General features: G+C 45.8%; 1 protein-coding gene across 2 annotated transcripts in view; it reads left to right on the top strand.

Moving 5' to 3' along the window:
- Nucleotides 1–12384, top strand: part of CD101 (CD101 molecule) — a gene marked incomplete at its 5' end in the record, with an annotated part of 34991 nt that extends 22607 nt beyond the window's left edge. For both annotated transcript variants that reach the window (XM_081224599.1, XM_081224598.1), the window contains 3 exons: nucleotides 373–783; nucleotides 3628–4023; nucleotides 12089–12384. In XM_081224599.1, coding sequence (XP_081080725.1) covers nucleotides 373–783; nucleotides 3628–4023; nucleotides 12089–12381 — 1100 coding nt within the window. In that variant the 3' untranslated portion in view covers nucleotides 12382–12384. The remainder of the gene's footprint in view (nucleotides 1–372; nucleotides 784–3627; nucleotides 4024–12088) is intronic.
- Nucleotides 12385–12631: the final 247 nt, after the last annotated feature.

Genomic DNA, 12631 nt, shown 5'->3' with positions numbered 1-12631 from the left:
GAAGCATTTTCATGTGGAAGAGATTGGCTTTTCTGCATGACACTTCCTCCCTGCCGCGCACTCCCTATCCCACTCCTCTGGGGCAGCGGTAGAATTAGGAGCAGTGGATGGAAGTTATGGAGAAGTAAAATTCAACTTGATATCAGAAAGAGTTCTCTAGTGGCAGCATGTCCAAAGGTGGAATGGGTGCTTTGTCAGTTAGTGAGTTGTTCAGAGGCTGAATGAGCAGTTAGTGGGGCTGCTAAAGAGGGAATTCACACATTTGATGGATGTAGGAGGTATGGCCCTAGTTGACCTCCAATGTCCCTTCTACCTTAAAGTTCTATTTTCTAGTAAAATAACAAAAGTAATGGTACCATTCTTTTAATTTAGAGAGCAAGCTGAAAGTGAATTCAAGCAGTCAAGTCCAAGAGATCTCCATCAACTCCAACACAGACATAGAGTGTAACATCCTGTGCCAATCCACTGGAAACCTTCGGTTGGCTGTTACTTGGTACTTCTCTGCCATGTCCACTAATGCACCCTGGCTGAGGATCCTGGAAATGGACCGAACCCACGTAGTAAAATATGGGGATGAATTTCAGACCACATGGAGAAAACAAAAATTCCACGCTGAGAAAGTTTCCCAAGACTTGTTTCAGCTACACATTCTGAATGTGGAAGACAGCGATCAGGGCAAATATCACTGTGCTGTGGAGGAATGGCTCTGGTCTACAAATGGCACTTGGCACAAACTTGGAGAAAAGACGTCAGGTCTAACAGAATTGAAACTCAGGCCCACAGGTAAACCTTGCAAGTATATTCTCACTCATCTTTCTGTAGAATTGCCATCTTCTCTCGGGCAGCTGTTCTATGGAGTGATTAGATGAAGGTAAAAATATGACCTATAGTCATAGGAATAGTGCCCACCTGCACAATGACTGCAGGACTGGATAGCCCACCAGAGCAGGCGGGGGTCCCTTTGAGTCAAGCTGAGATTCAGAGAAGCGTAGATGGGAGCAAGATCCCTTTGATTGGTTTGCTTCTCAGCCTGGCAGGCTGGTCTATGCAGCAACCCAGGGTATCATATCTCCAGCTCTCTGTAAAATAAGCTGTGTCATTCCAGTGGGGCTCTACTGTAATTTGGCAGAAAGAGAGTAATACAAAGCATATTTCTCCCACTGTGAACAGAAACTGTCCAACTCTATAGGGATGTATGGAGAGACTGCTTTTCAACATTTGGCTGCCTAAACATAAGGCAAATAGAAGTAGTCAACTGCTGGAATGGCCTACTGAGGGCATTTCCTCCTCCTCAGGAGATCTTTAAAAATGAAATAGAAGTTCCATTCATTTGCATTAGTCTAAGAGTGCCATGGTCTAAATGTGGGCAGGGTTGATTAGATCTGTCAGCATTAGTTAGGTCACCTCCAATGTTGATTAAAATTAAATGAACATCACAGCTAAGGTTTGGGAACTGGCCGAGATCCAAAAGCACAATGCAAATAAGTTAATCTAGTTTGGCACTGAAAATTCTATTTTCAATGTAACATCAAAAAATAAGATTATAATGAACATAGCTATGTGTTAGGCAATTAGGAATCCAAAGATAAATAAGGCAGAGCCTTAAGGAGCTCATGGTTGGGAGCAGCAGGGTCAAAATAGCAGCTGAGCGCGAGGGTCTCTTCCTGCCGCTCTGGCCGCCCTTCTCCATACCCTTCAGGCATGTCTTCCTCTCCCTGCTCAATGCAGGTATTCATCAGGGACACCTGAGCCCATTTTTCTTCTTACTCTCTGTGCCCTTCAAAAGCTCTTAAATACCACCTTGGTGGCACCAAGTAACATCTTCAATGAAACAGCTCTAATTTTTATGCTTAGCCCCCATCTCCTGAGCTCCAGGCCTTTCTACCCATCTGCTTGCTGCACATTTCTACTTGGCTGACCCAGAGAGCCTCACACTCAGCATATCCCAAATCATCCTTATGTCCCAAATCATCATGATGGCGTTTATCATCTTGGCCACCCCACAAGGCTCATGGCCACTCCATTCTCCATCTGGGTGGCTGGCATCCCTTTCTCCCAGTTGTCCAAGCTGAATCTTGACAGTGTGTGCCCACCCCTTTAAGAAGTGCACACCATTTCTTAGCTCAAGCCAGCGCTTCCTGTTCAGAAATGTGGGACCAGTGCTGTTCAATCTTTTAGTCTATCAAGAAATGCCTAAAATCCTTTTTTGGTGACATCACTCATTTTGGAATGTCCATAATGAATTCAAATTCTTTTAAAATACTGAAGATATCAAATAAAACATATTTGTGGGCTGTGTGTGGCTGGCTGGGAGTAGCTAGCTGTGTACCCTGGTGTAGGAAGTAAGTTAAGGAAGAGGCCCCAGGGAAAGATACTGAGAAGGATACGTAAGAATTGTAGGAGGGATGCTTTCTCTGAAATCAAAAGAGGAGAGGATATCAGAAGAAAATGGATTTCAGTGACAGAAACTGCAGAGAGGACAAAAAAGACTGGAAGGTCTCTTGAGCTGGGAAATCGGGCCTTTTCTGGGGACCTTGGCCAGAGCATAGTGATGAGATTGGAAGGCTGATGGCAATAAAGTAGGGAGTAGGGCTTCCCTGGTGGCGCAGTGGTTGGGAGTCCGCCTGCCGATGCAGGGGACGTGGGTTCGTGTCCCGGTCTGGGAGGATCTCACATGCCGCGGAGTGGCTGGGCCCGTGAGCCATGGCTGCTGAGCCTGCGCGTCCGGAGCCTGTGCTCCACAATGGGAGAGGCCACAACAGTGAGAGGCCCGCGTACAGAAAAAAAAAAAAAAAAAAAGTAGGGAGTAATCTGAGGTGAGGAAGCAGAGACAGTACCATGTAAACTAATATTTCACATGCTTCTCTATAAAGGGCAAGAGAGAGTAAAGATGGTAGCTAAAAAAGAATCTAGGATCAGACAAAGATGTTCTTTTAAAGATAGATCAATAAATATGTTTGTAGTAGAGTTGAAAATTTAGTGCATACTATAATTTATTTTGTGTGTGATTACTCTAGCCTTCCAAGTCCTCACCTGTGAGTTAAAAGGGGAACATTTTTAAAAAGTAAATGTCAAAATCTGTTTAAAACTTAGTCTAATCCAATAATGTAAATAGTCTCCTTGAGTGATATTCTAACACATGTATGAAAATGCTCAGTCTCTTGGGTAACCTCCTCTTTCCTTGCGTCTAATACCTGAGGTGATATCTGGTGTATGGGACGAGGGTAATTTGCAAAAAAAAAAAAAGGGGGGTAGTGATGGAACATGGGACTTGAGGGGTGGGCTGGAAATTTTGAATGGCCTTTCTGGGAAGCAGAAGGGAGAGCTGAGCTGGGAGAAGTAAAAGCAGCAGGGCAGAACATCCTGCAAAGCTGGGTGGTTTTCAGTGTCAGGTCCAGCAGGCAAGAGGCAGACTGATGAAGGGAAGTGGCTGGTTTGATTCAGAACAGAGAATGTTCTGGCAAATATGGAAGAAGGATAAGGGTCAAGGAAAAGTGTTAAAGATGAAGGACCTGATATCTAAAAATTATAAGATGGCATCCCTTCAATGAGAAGTAGACTTTTCAGAGGAGGTGTCCTATCTAAGATCTGGGTTCTTCTCGAACTTACCGCCATTTTATTTCCTAGGAAGTAAGGTACGCATCTCCAAAGTGTCCGGGACAGAAAATGCCTCCGAGCACAGTGAGGTGGCCATCCGCTGCAGCCTGGAGAGTGCGGGCAGCCCAGCCTCCCTGTTCTCTGTGATGTGGTACTGGAACAGAGAAAATTCTGGAAGTAAAATGCTGGTGCACCTGCAGCATGATGGCTTGCTGGAGTATGGCGAAGAGGGGCTCAGGAGGCGCCTGCACTGTTACCGTTCATCCCCTGCAGACTTTGTCCTGATGATGCATCGAGTGGAGAGGGAGGATGCTGGAATGTACTGGTGCAGGGTGGCAGAGTGGCAGCTACACGGTAACCCAAGCAAGTGGGTCAGCCAAGCATCAGACGAGTCACAGCACGTGGTGCTTACGGTGCTGCCTTCAGGTAACCAGCGCTTCATCTGCCATGGCTTGTGGTCAGGAGAATCTTTGTCTCCCCTCCTATGCTTTCCCACCCAGCTATGTTTTGCTTCTTTTCAGACTGAAAACAATTTACAGATTCCCGAAAGAAAATGACTTCGCCATTTCTCTCAACAGTAACTCAGTTTGGGCAGACAAGGTTACATGAGGTTTTGGCATGGACATATAAATGTCAAGGGCATCTGACCTCCTCCCCAACTTTCCCTCTTAAACAAAAAAGCCATCAACATTTTATCCCTTTAAATAACCAAATAATGTTTGAAGCAGACATTCTTACCTCTTGGCTGACTCTCCAATCTCAGAAGGCTGACCTGTGGGGGGAGTGAGATGAGCCATAGGGACCTGGTGACTTTGTGTTCGATCTGGTTGAACCAAAATCAGCTATATCTAAATGCTCCCTGAGTCAAAATGAACCCAACAAAAAAAAGTCTTTCTCAACGAATAAGTGGCAAGCTTCTTATTGATGTGTTCAATAAGCTATCAGATTTTTGGTCATGATAGTCATTGGGTGTGCCTCTCCTGATTGCACCTTGAAAGTCATCAAGGGAGGAAGTGTGTCCCATAGAAGTTGTTTACAGGCTCTGGCAAAAAGACAGCTGCTTGAAGACCATTGGCCAAAGGGTGACCCTTCTCTGTGTGGGAAGGTCAACTTATCCTGCTGAGTGCTCAGCTTTAGGAGGTGTGTAGAACAAGAGGTCGTGAGGGAGGAGAGGGCTTCCTTCCAGCCAGTGCAGTGCCAGGCGTGTAATAGGCATTCATTAAGCAAAAATTCCTCCAGCCAGACCAGTAAATCTTCCCAGGTGATTAAGGAGCCGGTAGATGTTGTAGCCTGCTCATCCTCTGAGCCATTTCTTTCTGGTGGGGTTTAAGGATAAGGTGAGAGGTGAGCTATAGGTTAAACTTACAGTGAGAGAGGGTCACTGGAGAGGCAGGGGTGTGGTCTTGGTGCCCCATCCCAGGAAGAGTAGAAAGGATCAATAAAGATAACATCCCTACAGCACCAGCTAGCTTTGGAGACAGTCTGTAGGAGGGAAAGAGGGCTACTGAGAACGGATGGCACCTTCTCAGAGTTGGGACAGTTGCATCCCAGCCTCAGCAAGGCTTCTAGAGTGGAAGTCAGAGTTATCTAACTTGTTTGCTGGGGTCCATCATTCTCTTCCCCTGACTATTCTTCAGCAGGATTCTTCTCCCAAGTATCCAGGGAGAATTTATCTTCCTATCAGCTTTTCTTCCATTCCAACAATTATAGGAAGTCCCCACCCTGAGCACATTCCATACATGTTTTCCCACTGGAATTTCTAGGCTCTGTAGATTCCGCCATTTTTGCAGTAGAATGAATAGATAATAACTGTAAAAAGTTTATATTCTGTGGCTAAAAAGCACATCTCCTCTGAGACAGACAGGATCTTTCAAAGCATACATATACGGTTCATCTTTGTGGAATTCTTATAAAACAGGTGTAAAGTTTTTAACAAGATGAACTCTGGAAAGAAAATGTTACAAACTGAATGGTCTTTGTATTCTTCACAACTGAAGGAACTGGAACGCCTGTGCCATGAGAACCTGAGGGTTTTCATTATAAGTACAGTTAAGTGTTCCCAAGTAAATCTTTATAATATAGCATCTCACTTCTGCCTGGCTGTTCCTTTCTGGTAATTGGGAAGACAGTGTGGGTGATGAAAAATCCCAGGGTTTGGAATCAGACAAGCCTAGTCTCTATCACCTCCCTACTAGCTATGAAGTCATACCCTGGTTACTCAGCTTTCTCATAAAATGAGGATTATGGTACAAATGCATATGAAGTATCTAGCACAGTCCCTGGCGTATTGTAAGCGCTCCACAAATGTTACCTCCTTCTCCCCTTATACCTCCAGACATGCTAGTGACGCACACACACACACACACACACACACACACACACACACATATCTACCTATGTATATGTATCTATTTATGTGATAAAATATTTTAATTTGTTCAATAAATAACTATATGAGGTTCTGAGGACACACAAAAAATGTATTATGGAATCTGTTCCCACAGAGCTGAGTCTGGTGGGGAAGTAAAGTCCAACATGATACGTGTCATGAAAGAAGTCGTCTCGGGATACTAAGGAAGGAGCAGAGGCAGGGCTGGGATGAAGAGCTGTGTGGGGAGGAGACCTGGAAAGGTTCCCCAGAGTATGGGGCCTATAAAAAGGAAGGCACATGTTTTGGGAAAAGGAAAGTATATGCTAGATGATCAGAGAAACAGTGGTAGGATGGCAAGAGAGGAGGCTAGTGGGATGGAACGGGTACAGACGTCAAGTGGGTCTTTTGTATGGAGCTAGGGAAGATGAGCTTTCTTGTGGAAGTTACAGAGTGTCATTGAACAAGTTCAGGCAGGAGAGTGACACATCAGATTTGCATTTTAGAAAGCTCTTCCTGGGAACAGTGTTAAAAATGAATTGAAAGGGAGGTAGGCACAGAGAAGGGAGAATTATTTGAAGTTGATTGTAGGGGCCCAGGTGAGACAAGATGAAGGCCTGAATTAAGGCAGTGCCTGTGAGGGCTGAGAGAAAGACAGGCATTCTGCATTCCGTATTAGGAGATGGGTTCTTCAGGATTTAGAGACTGATTAGGTAGGTGTATGTGGATGGTGAATGAGCAGAAGAAGAGAATCGAGGATGAATACCAGGTTTCTGGCCTAAGGTGTATAGTGGGGACAGTCACTAAATGAGGTAATATAGGAGAAAGGACTAAAGGGGAAGATGAGTTCAATTTTGAATAAGTTGGACCGGAATTGAGTTTGGAGTACTGGTGAGGCATCTAGGGAAACCTGTCCAATAAACTTCAGGATTTCCAAATGAGATCTCTACCAGTGTTATAGATTAGAAATCATCGGCTTATGGCCTATAATGATGCCCAAGGATGGATCCCTGAGATACACTGCTATTTCTCGGGGGACTGCAGCAGAGGAACCTGTGAAGGAGAATGGAAGGAGTAGCCTAGAGGTAGGCGGAGAACCAGGGTATGGTGGTATCATAGACACCAGAGGCAGGAGGGATCAAGAGTAGGGAGAGCTGACAGATTTGACTAGTGCAAAGAGGCCAATTAAGACAAAAATAGGAAAATATCCATTGGGTTTAACAATATAGGGCAGTTACAGAAAAATAGTGAGAAAAGTCAGACTGCAGGGAGAAAGTGGACACATCAAATCCAGTTCATGCTTTCAAGAGCTTTGATGTAAAGGGAAAGAGAGAAGACAAGAGCAAATGGCAAGAGGTGCAGTGAAGCTTTGCTCTGTTCTGTTTTGGTTTGAAGATGGTAGGGACTTGAGCACTGTTACATCTAGAGAGCAAAGAGCCAGTAGAGAGGAAGAAGAGGAAGATTAGAAGAAAATGGATATGACTGACAGTCCAACCTCTTTTTTTTTTTTTTTTTTTTTGCGGTACGCGGGCCTCTCACTGTTGTGGCCTCTCCCGCTGCGGAGCACAGGCTCCGGACGCGCAGGCTCAGCAGCCATGGCTCACAGGCCCAGCCGCTCCGCGGCATGTGGGATCCTCCCAGACCGGGGCACGAACCCGTGTCCCCTGCATCGGCAGGCGGACTCTCAACCACTGTGCCACCAGGGAAGCCCAGTCTAACATCTTGAGTGAACTTAGACCATCTCCTGATTGGAATGCTCCTTCATGGTATCTGTCCCAGATCAACACCTACTAATCATTCACCGACCAACTTAACTGCCACTTTCTCAGTGACTTACCTTATTTTCTTAGTCATCCCACCTGTTTAACATCCATCATCAGTGCCACACAATACCTTCTGAGAAGGCAAAGACTGAATGTCTTGTTCTCAGCACTAGCACAGTGCTTGGCACAGAAACAATACTCAAATACTGAATCTGTGTAGTTGCCCTCCTGGTCAGGACCAGCCTGTGTATTAATAAAGTCCAGTTTAAATACAATAGGCTACCAATTCTCACTTCTCAAATGGTTTTCTACCACCTTTATTTGGCAATTCTGGGTTGGGTTAGTTTAGGACTACTTGATAGAACTGTGAAACATATGGCTCCTGTGAAGGCAGAAAAGTTGAGAGATATTTCCCTGGTGGAATGCACCTTGCATTTTTCCTCTCCATCTTACTTCCTTAGCTATGACTAAGCCAAAGCAGGGGCTACAGCTACTTGAGTCTTTTTGTATCTCATTCTAGAGAATTCTCTGTGATTAATAGGCAAGGTTGTAAAGCTTTCTGGGGACTGGATTATTTGTAGTAGAATGGTATTTGTCACTATTTCCCGGCTTTTGCGGGGTAAGGATATATTTAGAAAGTGGATTCTCAAAGGAGATATGCCCCTTGATCACACTGATATTTCTGGAGAGAACATGCTATTTATCAACGCTGCCCTGGTGCTTCCAACAAGGCCTGGCACATAGTGCTCAGTTCAACAAATGCTTGATGAAAAATGAGCAAGCGACTCTTCAATGGAGTTGAAACTGATGCTGTAAGGGGCTCACTTACTCTGGGATGCACTTGTATCAGGTTACCTAATCCTGCTTTCAGTTCTTGACAGGAGCCACCCCTCCCACATGGCCACACCTGGCATGTCAGCTGCCCAAGTCTGGGGTTGGGGGTGCGTTGGTAGTCCCCTCATCATCCTCCACCTTTCTTCTTCACGAGTCAGTATTTCTGGGGTAATATCAGAAGGGAATGCTCCTCATGATGTGTTTGGCTGGGGGTAGAAGCAAGTTACAAACTAAACCTTGTGATGAAGTGTTCTCATTAGACTTTTGGCTCTGCCTTACAGGCCTCGTACTTGGAACACTGAGCACTTACTCAGATTGCTTCAAAATGCCAAACCTTAATGGTTTTGAATGTCACTAATGCTAATCCAGATACGGGTGAGAGGCAGATGGTGGGAATGGTGACTGTGGGATCCAGAGCAAACACCGCCCTCCCAGGAGAGGTAATTTAGAAGCACTGGAGCTGACAGTTTCTAGCTGTTGGCCAATTCGGCACTGCGTAGGGCACACTTCGTCATCTTTGGATGGCAGATTGCTCTAAGCCCAGCCCCATTTAGATAGTCAAGCCCTCTGGCAGTCCCTTCACATGGAAGGTTAGAGTCTCAGTGGCAGAAGGTCCAAGTGCCAAGTTTCTTTCCACCTTCTGTGTGCCGGCCCCATCCCCCCAACATCACACCACCATCCTAGCAATGGTGACACATGGGTGCCACGGACTCTCACCTCCCAGTTCTCTGCCTCTCATGATTGGAACAGGAAGCCAGAGTCTCCCAAGTAATCATTTGACTCTCAGCTGAATGTCATCCACCCACCCAGGGGACAGAGAGATTGGAGATTTCAGGGAGAGACGTGGGCTGTGGAAGGACATGGCCAAGTCTGCGGTCCCTGCGTGAGGAATCAGCAGGTTCAGCCCTCTTTTCTGCCTGGTCTCTTGGGAAAAAGTTGCCTATGATTTTCCTAACTTTCTTAGTAGCTTTCTAGCTGATATTTATTTCTTGCTGACTCAACAAATGTGCTAGGCACTGTTTAATGCTTTATTAAGCATTATCTCATCACAACTCTAGAAATTATTATCCTCACTTGATTGACTAGGAAACTAATGATTAGAGAGAGAGGAAAAGTAATTTGTCCAAAGTCAATAGCAGTAAGTTGTAGAGCCACGATTTGAACCCAGCTCTCTTTGAGACGTAGTAGGTGCTCAATCCCTACTCTGCACATGAGTAGTGTGAAGTAGCAAGGCCAGAACTCTTACCCACTCTACAGCTCTATTCTCTTTCAGCGTTTCAGTCTGTACCTCCTTCTTAACCACATGCTTTCAAATGTATTCAGGTAAGACCTGGGAGAAATGTTGTAGTCAAGCAGGGCCTTGGAGAGAAGGGTCAGGTAGGATGTGGAGAGGAGATGAGAAAGAATTCAAAATCTATCTTTATCATTGCCCACCCTTTCAAAAACAAAAACCAAATCTAGGATGGAGAATATAAATGAGACCAGAGAAGAACCGGGCAACAAACCCCCGTAGCTCCTTGCCAGCCCTGTTCAGAGCTGCCAGGCTAATGTTCAGTGATGATCTTTACTCTGGGTAACATGATGGCAGCTACTCCTGGGTTCCTGTGTGCGCAAATCACTCATGCAATTGACTCATTCTTTAGTCTCCATTGATGACCTATGAACAAAGTGCTGCACAAGAGGAAAAGATGCGTAAGATATAGGCCCTCTCCTCCCGGAGTTTACAATGCAGGAGCTGGACACAGGTTTAGATTCTTTGTTAACCTCCCACAAACAGATGTCCTCCAATGTGCAAAATGTATCTGCAATGCCGAAAATGGAATTCTTGCAGCATGAGGTTGGTCGCAATGACCTCTAAACCTGTCATCTTCATCTCTAAGCGTCTGTAATCCCATGAATCCTACAGCTAACCTCTAAAGAAGAAAGTGCTTAGGTCATTACAGTTTTCCAATAAAAGCACAGCTACTATTAGCATCAGATTTTTCAGAACAGCCCTGGTTTTGAATATCCTGTCATAAATAAATGTAGTCAGAAGACTACATTTAATAGTTGGTGTCTCTTTTTTTTTTTTTTTTTAAAGTTTATTTATTTATTTTTTAATTAGTTTCTGCTTTATAACAAAGTGAATCAGTCATACATATACATCTGTTCCCACATCCCTTCCCTCATGCATCTCCCTCCCTCCCACCCTCCCCATCCCACCCCTCCAGGCGGTCACAAAGCACCGAGCTGATCTCCCTGTGCTCTGCGGCTGCTTCCCACTATCTATCTACCTTACGTTTGGTAGTGTATACACGTCCATGCCTCTCTTTCGCCTTGTCACAGCCCACCCTTCCCCCTCCCCATATCCTCAAGTCCATTCTCAAGTAGGTCTGCGTCTTCATTCCCGTTTAAGCATATGTCTTTCTGCATTGAGAGACTAAATCCCTGTCCTTTGACTAGTAACTCGAGGCACTGCTTCCTGGAGCCTGTGGCTCCAGGCAGTTCTCTCGCCTTTGCCTCCCTGACTGTGTGGCCAGGAACCCCTGGGGGGCTGCTGGTGCGTGCTCTGTGTGTCCATGTGTTGACAGAGCTTCCCCTCGGACTGCAGCTGCCAGATGCTTCAGCATGCCTTTATATACTAGCCTTTGCCCATGTGGTTGCAGTGAATCCAGTTTAATTCAGATCAGCAAACGTTATCAGGCACATGTGCTAGGCACTGCAAGGACTATAGAAACAAAGGACACTGTCAGACCTACTCAAGTAACTGTGATGACAAAGATGGTTAAAAGGGGATGAAAGAGGTCTAAACAAAGGCATGTGTGAGAAGAGGATAGAAAGAAGAGGAAAACTGTGCCTGAGGAGAGGTGGGAGGCTGGAGTGATGGAGAGTGAGGCCAGTAGGACCTCGAGGGTACGGTGCAGTGAGCACGCCAGGTAGAGAGGTAAGAGCAAGAGGGGAAAGGAGCTGAATGGGGGTGGGGGAGTGTGAGACCAGTTTGAAGATTCAGGAAGGGATGGTGCTTCTTACTTGTAGCTGCTGTTGTTTTATAAGGACAGTGCAGAGCGTGCGTGTGCGCGTGCGTGTGCACGTGCGCACGCACGCGTGTGTGCGTGCGTGTGTGTGTGTGTTTTCAGAAGCAGCAGTGGGAATAACTCAGTTAAAAATTCAGGACCGGCAACAGAGTTGGGAACGAGGGTTGAATTATAGATATCTTTTCTGAGGAAAGAAGATTAAAGGAGAGGTTTTCTTTTTTGTTTTGTTTTTCTTTCGGGCTGTTCGTTTTAAGTAGGTCATGGGAACCTCTGGTGGTTGGAAATTGTTGGGTGAGGGGGAGTCAGGCTGGAACAGGCCATCCTGGAGCTCTCTTCTCCCAGCTCCCTTTCCTTTGCTCCTCGCATGTGATTTAAGGGGCACACTGCCATTTGGCCCCGTTATTCTTACATATATTTTCCTGTAAGAATAAATCCCAGAAGTGTTTATAAGTGATGAGTACAAGTAAGCTGGAGACTGATTATTCTCTTTGTTTTCTTCCTTTCTGTTGCAGAGCCCACGTTTCCTTCCAGGATCTGCTCATCAGCACCTTTACTCTATTTCCTATTCATCTGCCCTTTCGTTATGCTCATCCTTCTGTTCCTTTCCCTCCTCTGCCTGTACTGGAAGGCCAGGAAGTTGTCAACTCTGAGTCTAAACATACAGAAAGAAAAGGCCCTCTGGGTGGACCTGAAAAGGGCTGGAAGCAGGACCACACACAGACTGGAAGAGGACGGTGAATACAGTTGGATCCCGAGAGGCACCTGCAGCCCTGTGGAAAGAGTGTGGACTTTGGAACTGGACTGACCAGCAGAGGAGTGGCCCCTGCCCCTGTCCCCCTCTGAATCTGCGGCCTGGGGCGAGGTACCTAGGACTCAGAGGGAACGTTTATTGAGCGCGTATGTGGTGCCAGAAACCGTTAAGTGTTTCTTCGTGTGTCACCTCATCTACCCATTGCATCCCCCCCCAGGAGCTAGGTGACTCTGTTACACTGTCTTCCGCTTGCCACACCTCACGAGGCTTAGGCTCCCCATCCATAAGATCTGTAAGGAGAGGA

This window comes from Mesoplodon bidens (genome assembly GCF_964165515.1).
Source record: "Mesoplodon bidens genome assembly, chromosome: 2".
NCBI lineage: Eukaryota > Metazoa > Chordata > Mammalia > Artiodactyla > Ziphiidae > Mesoplodon > Mesoplodon bidens.
Note: the sequence above shows the minus strand (reverse complement) of the source record. Positions and strands in the feature narration are given on the sequence as shown.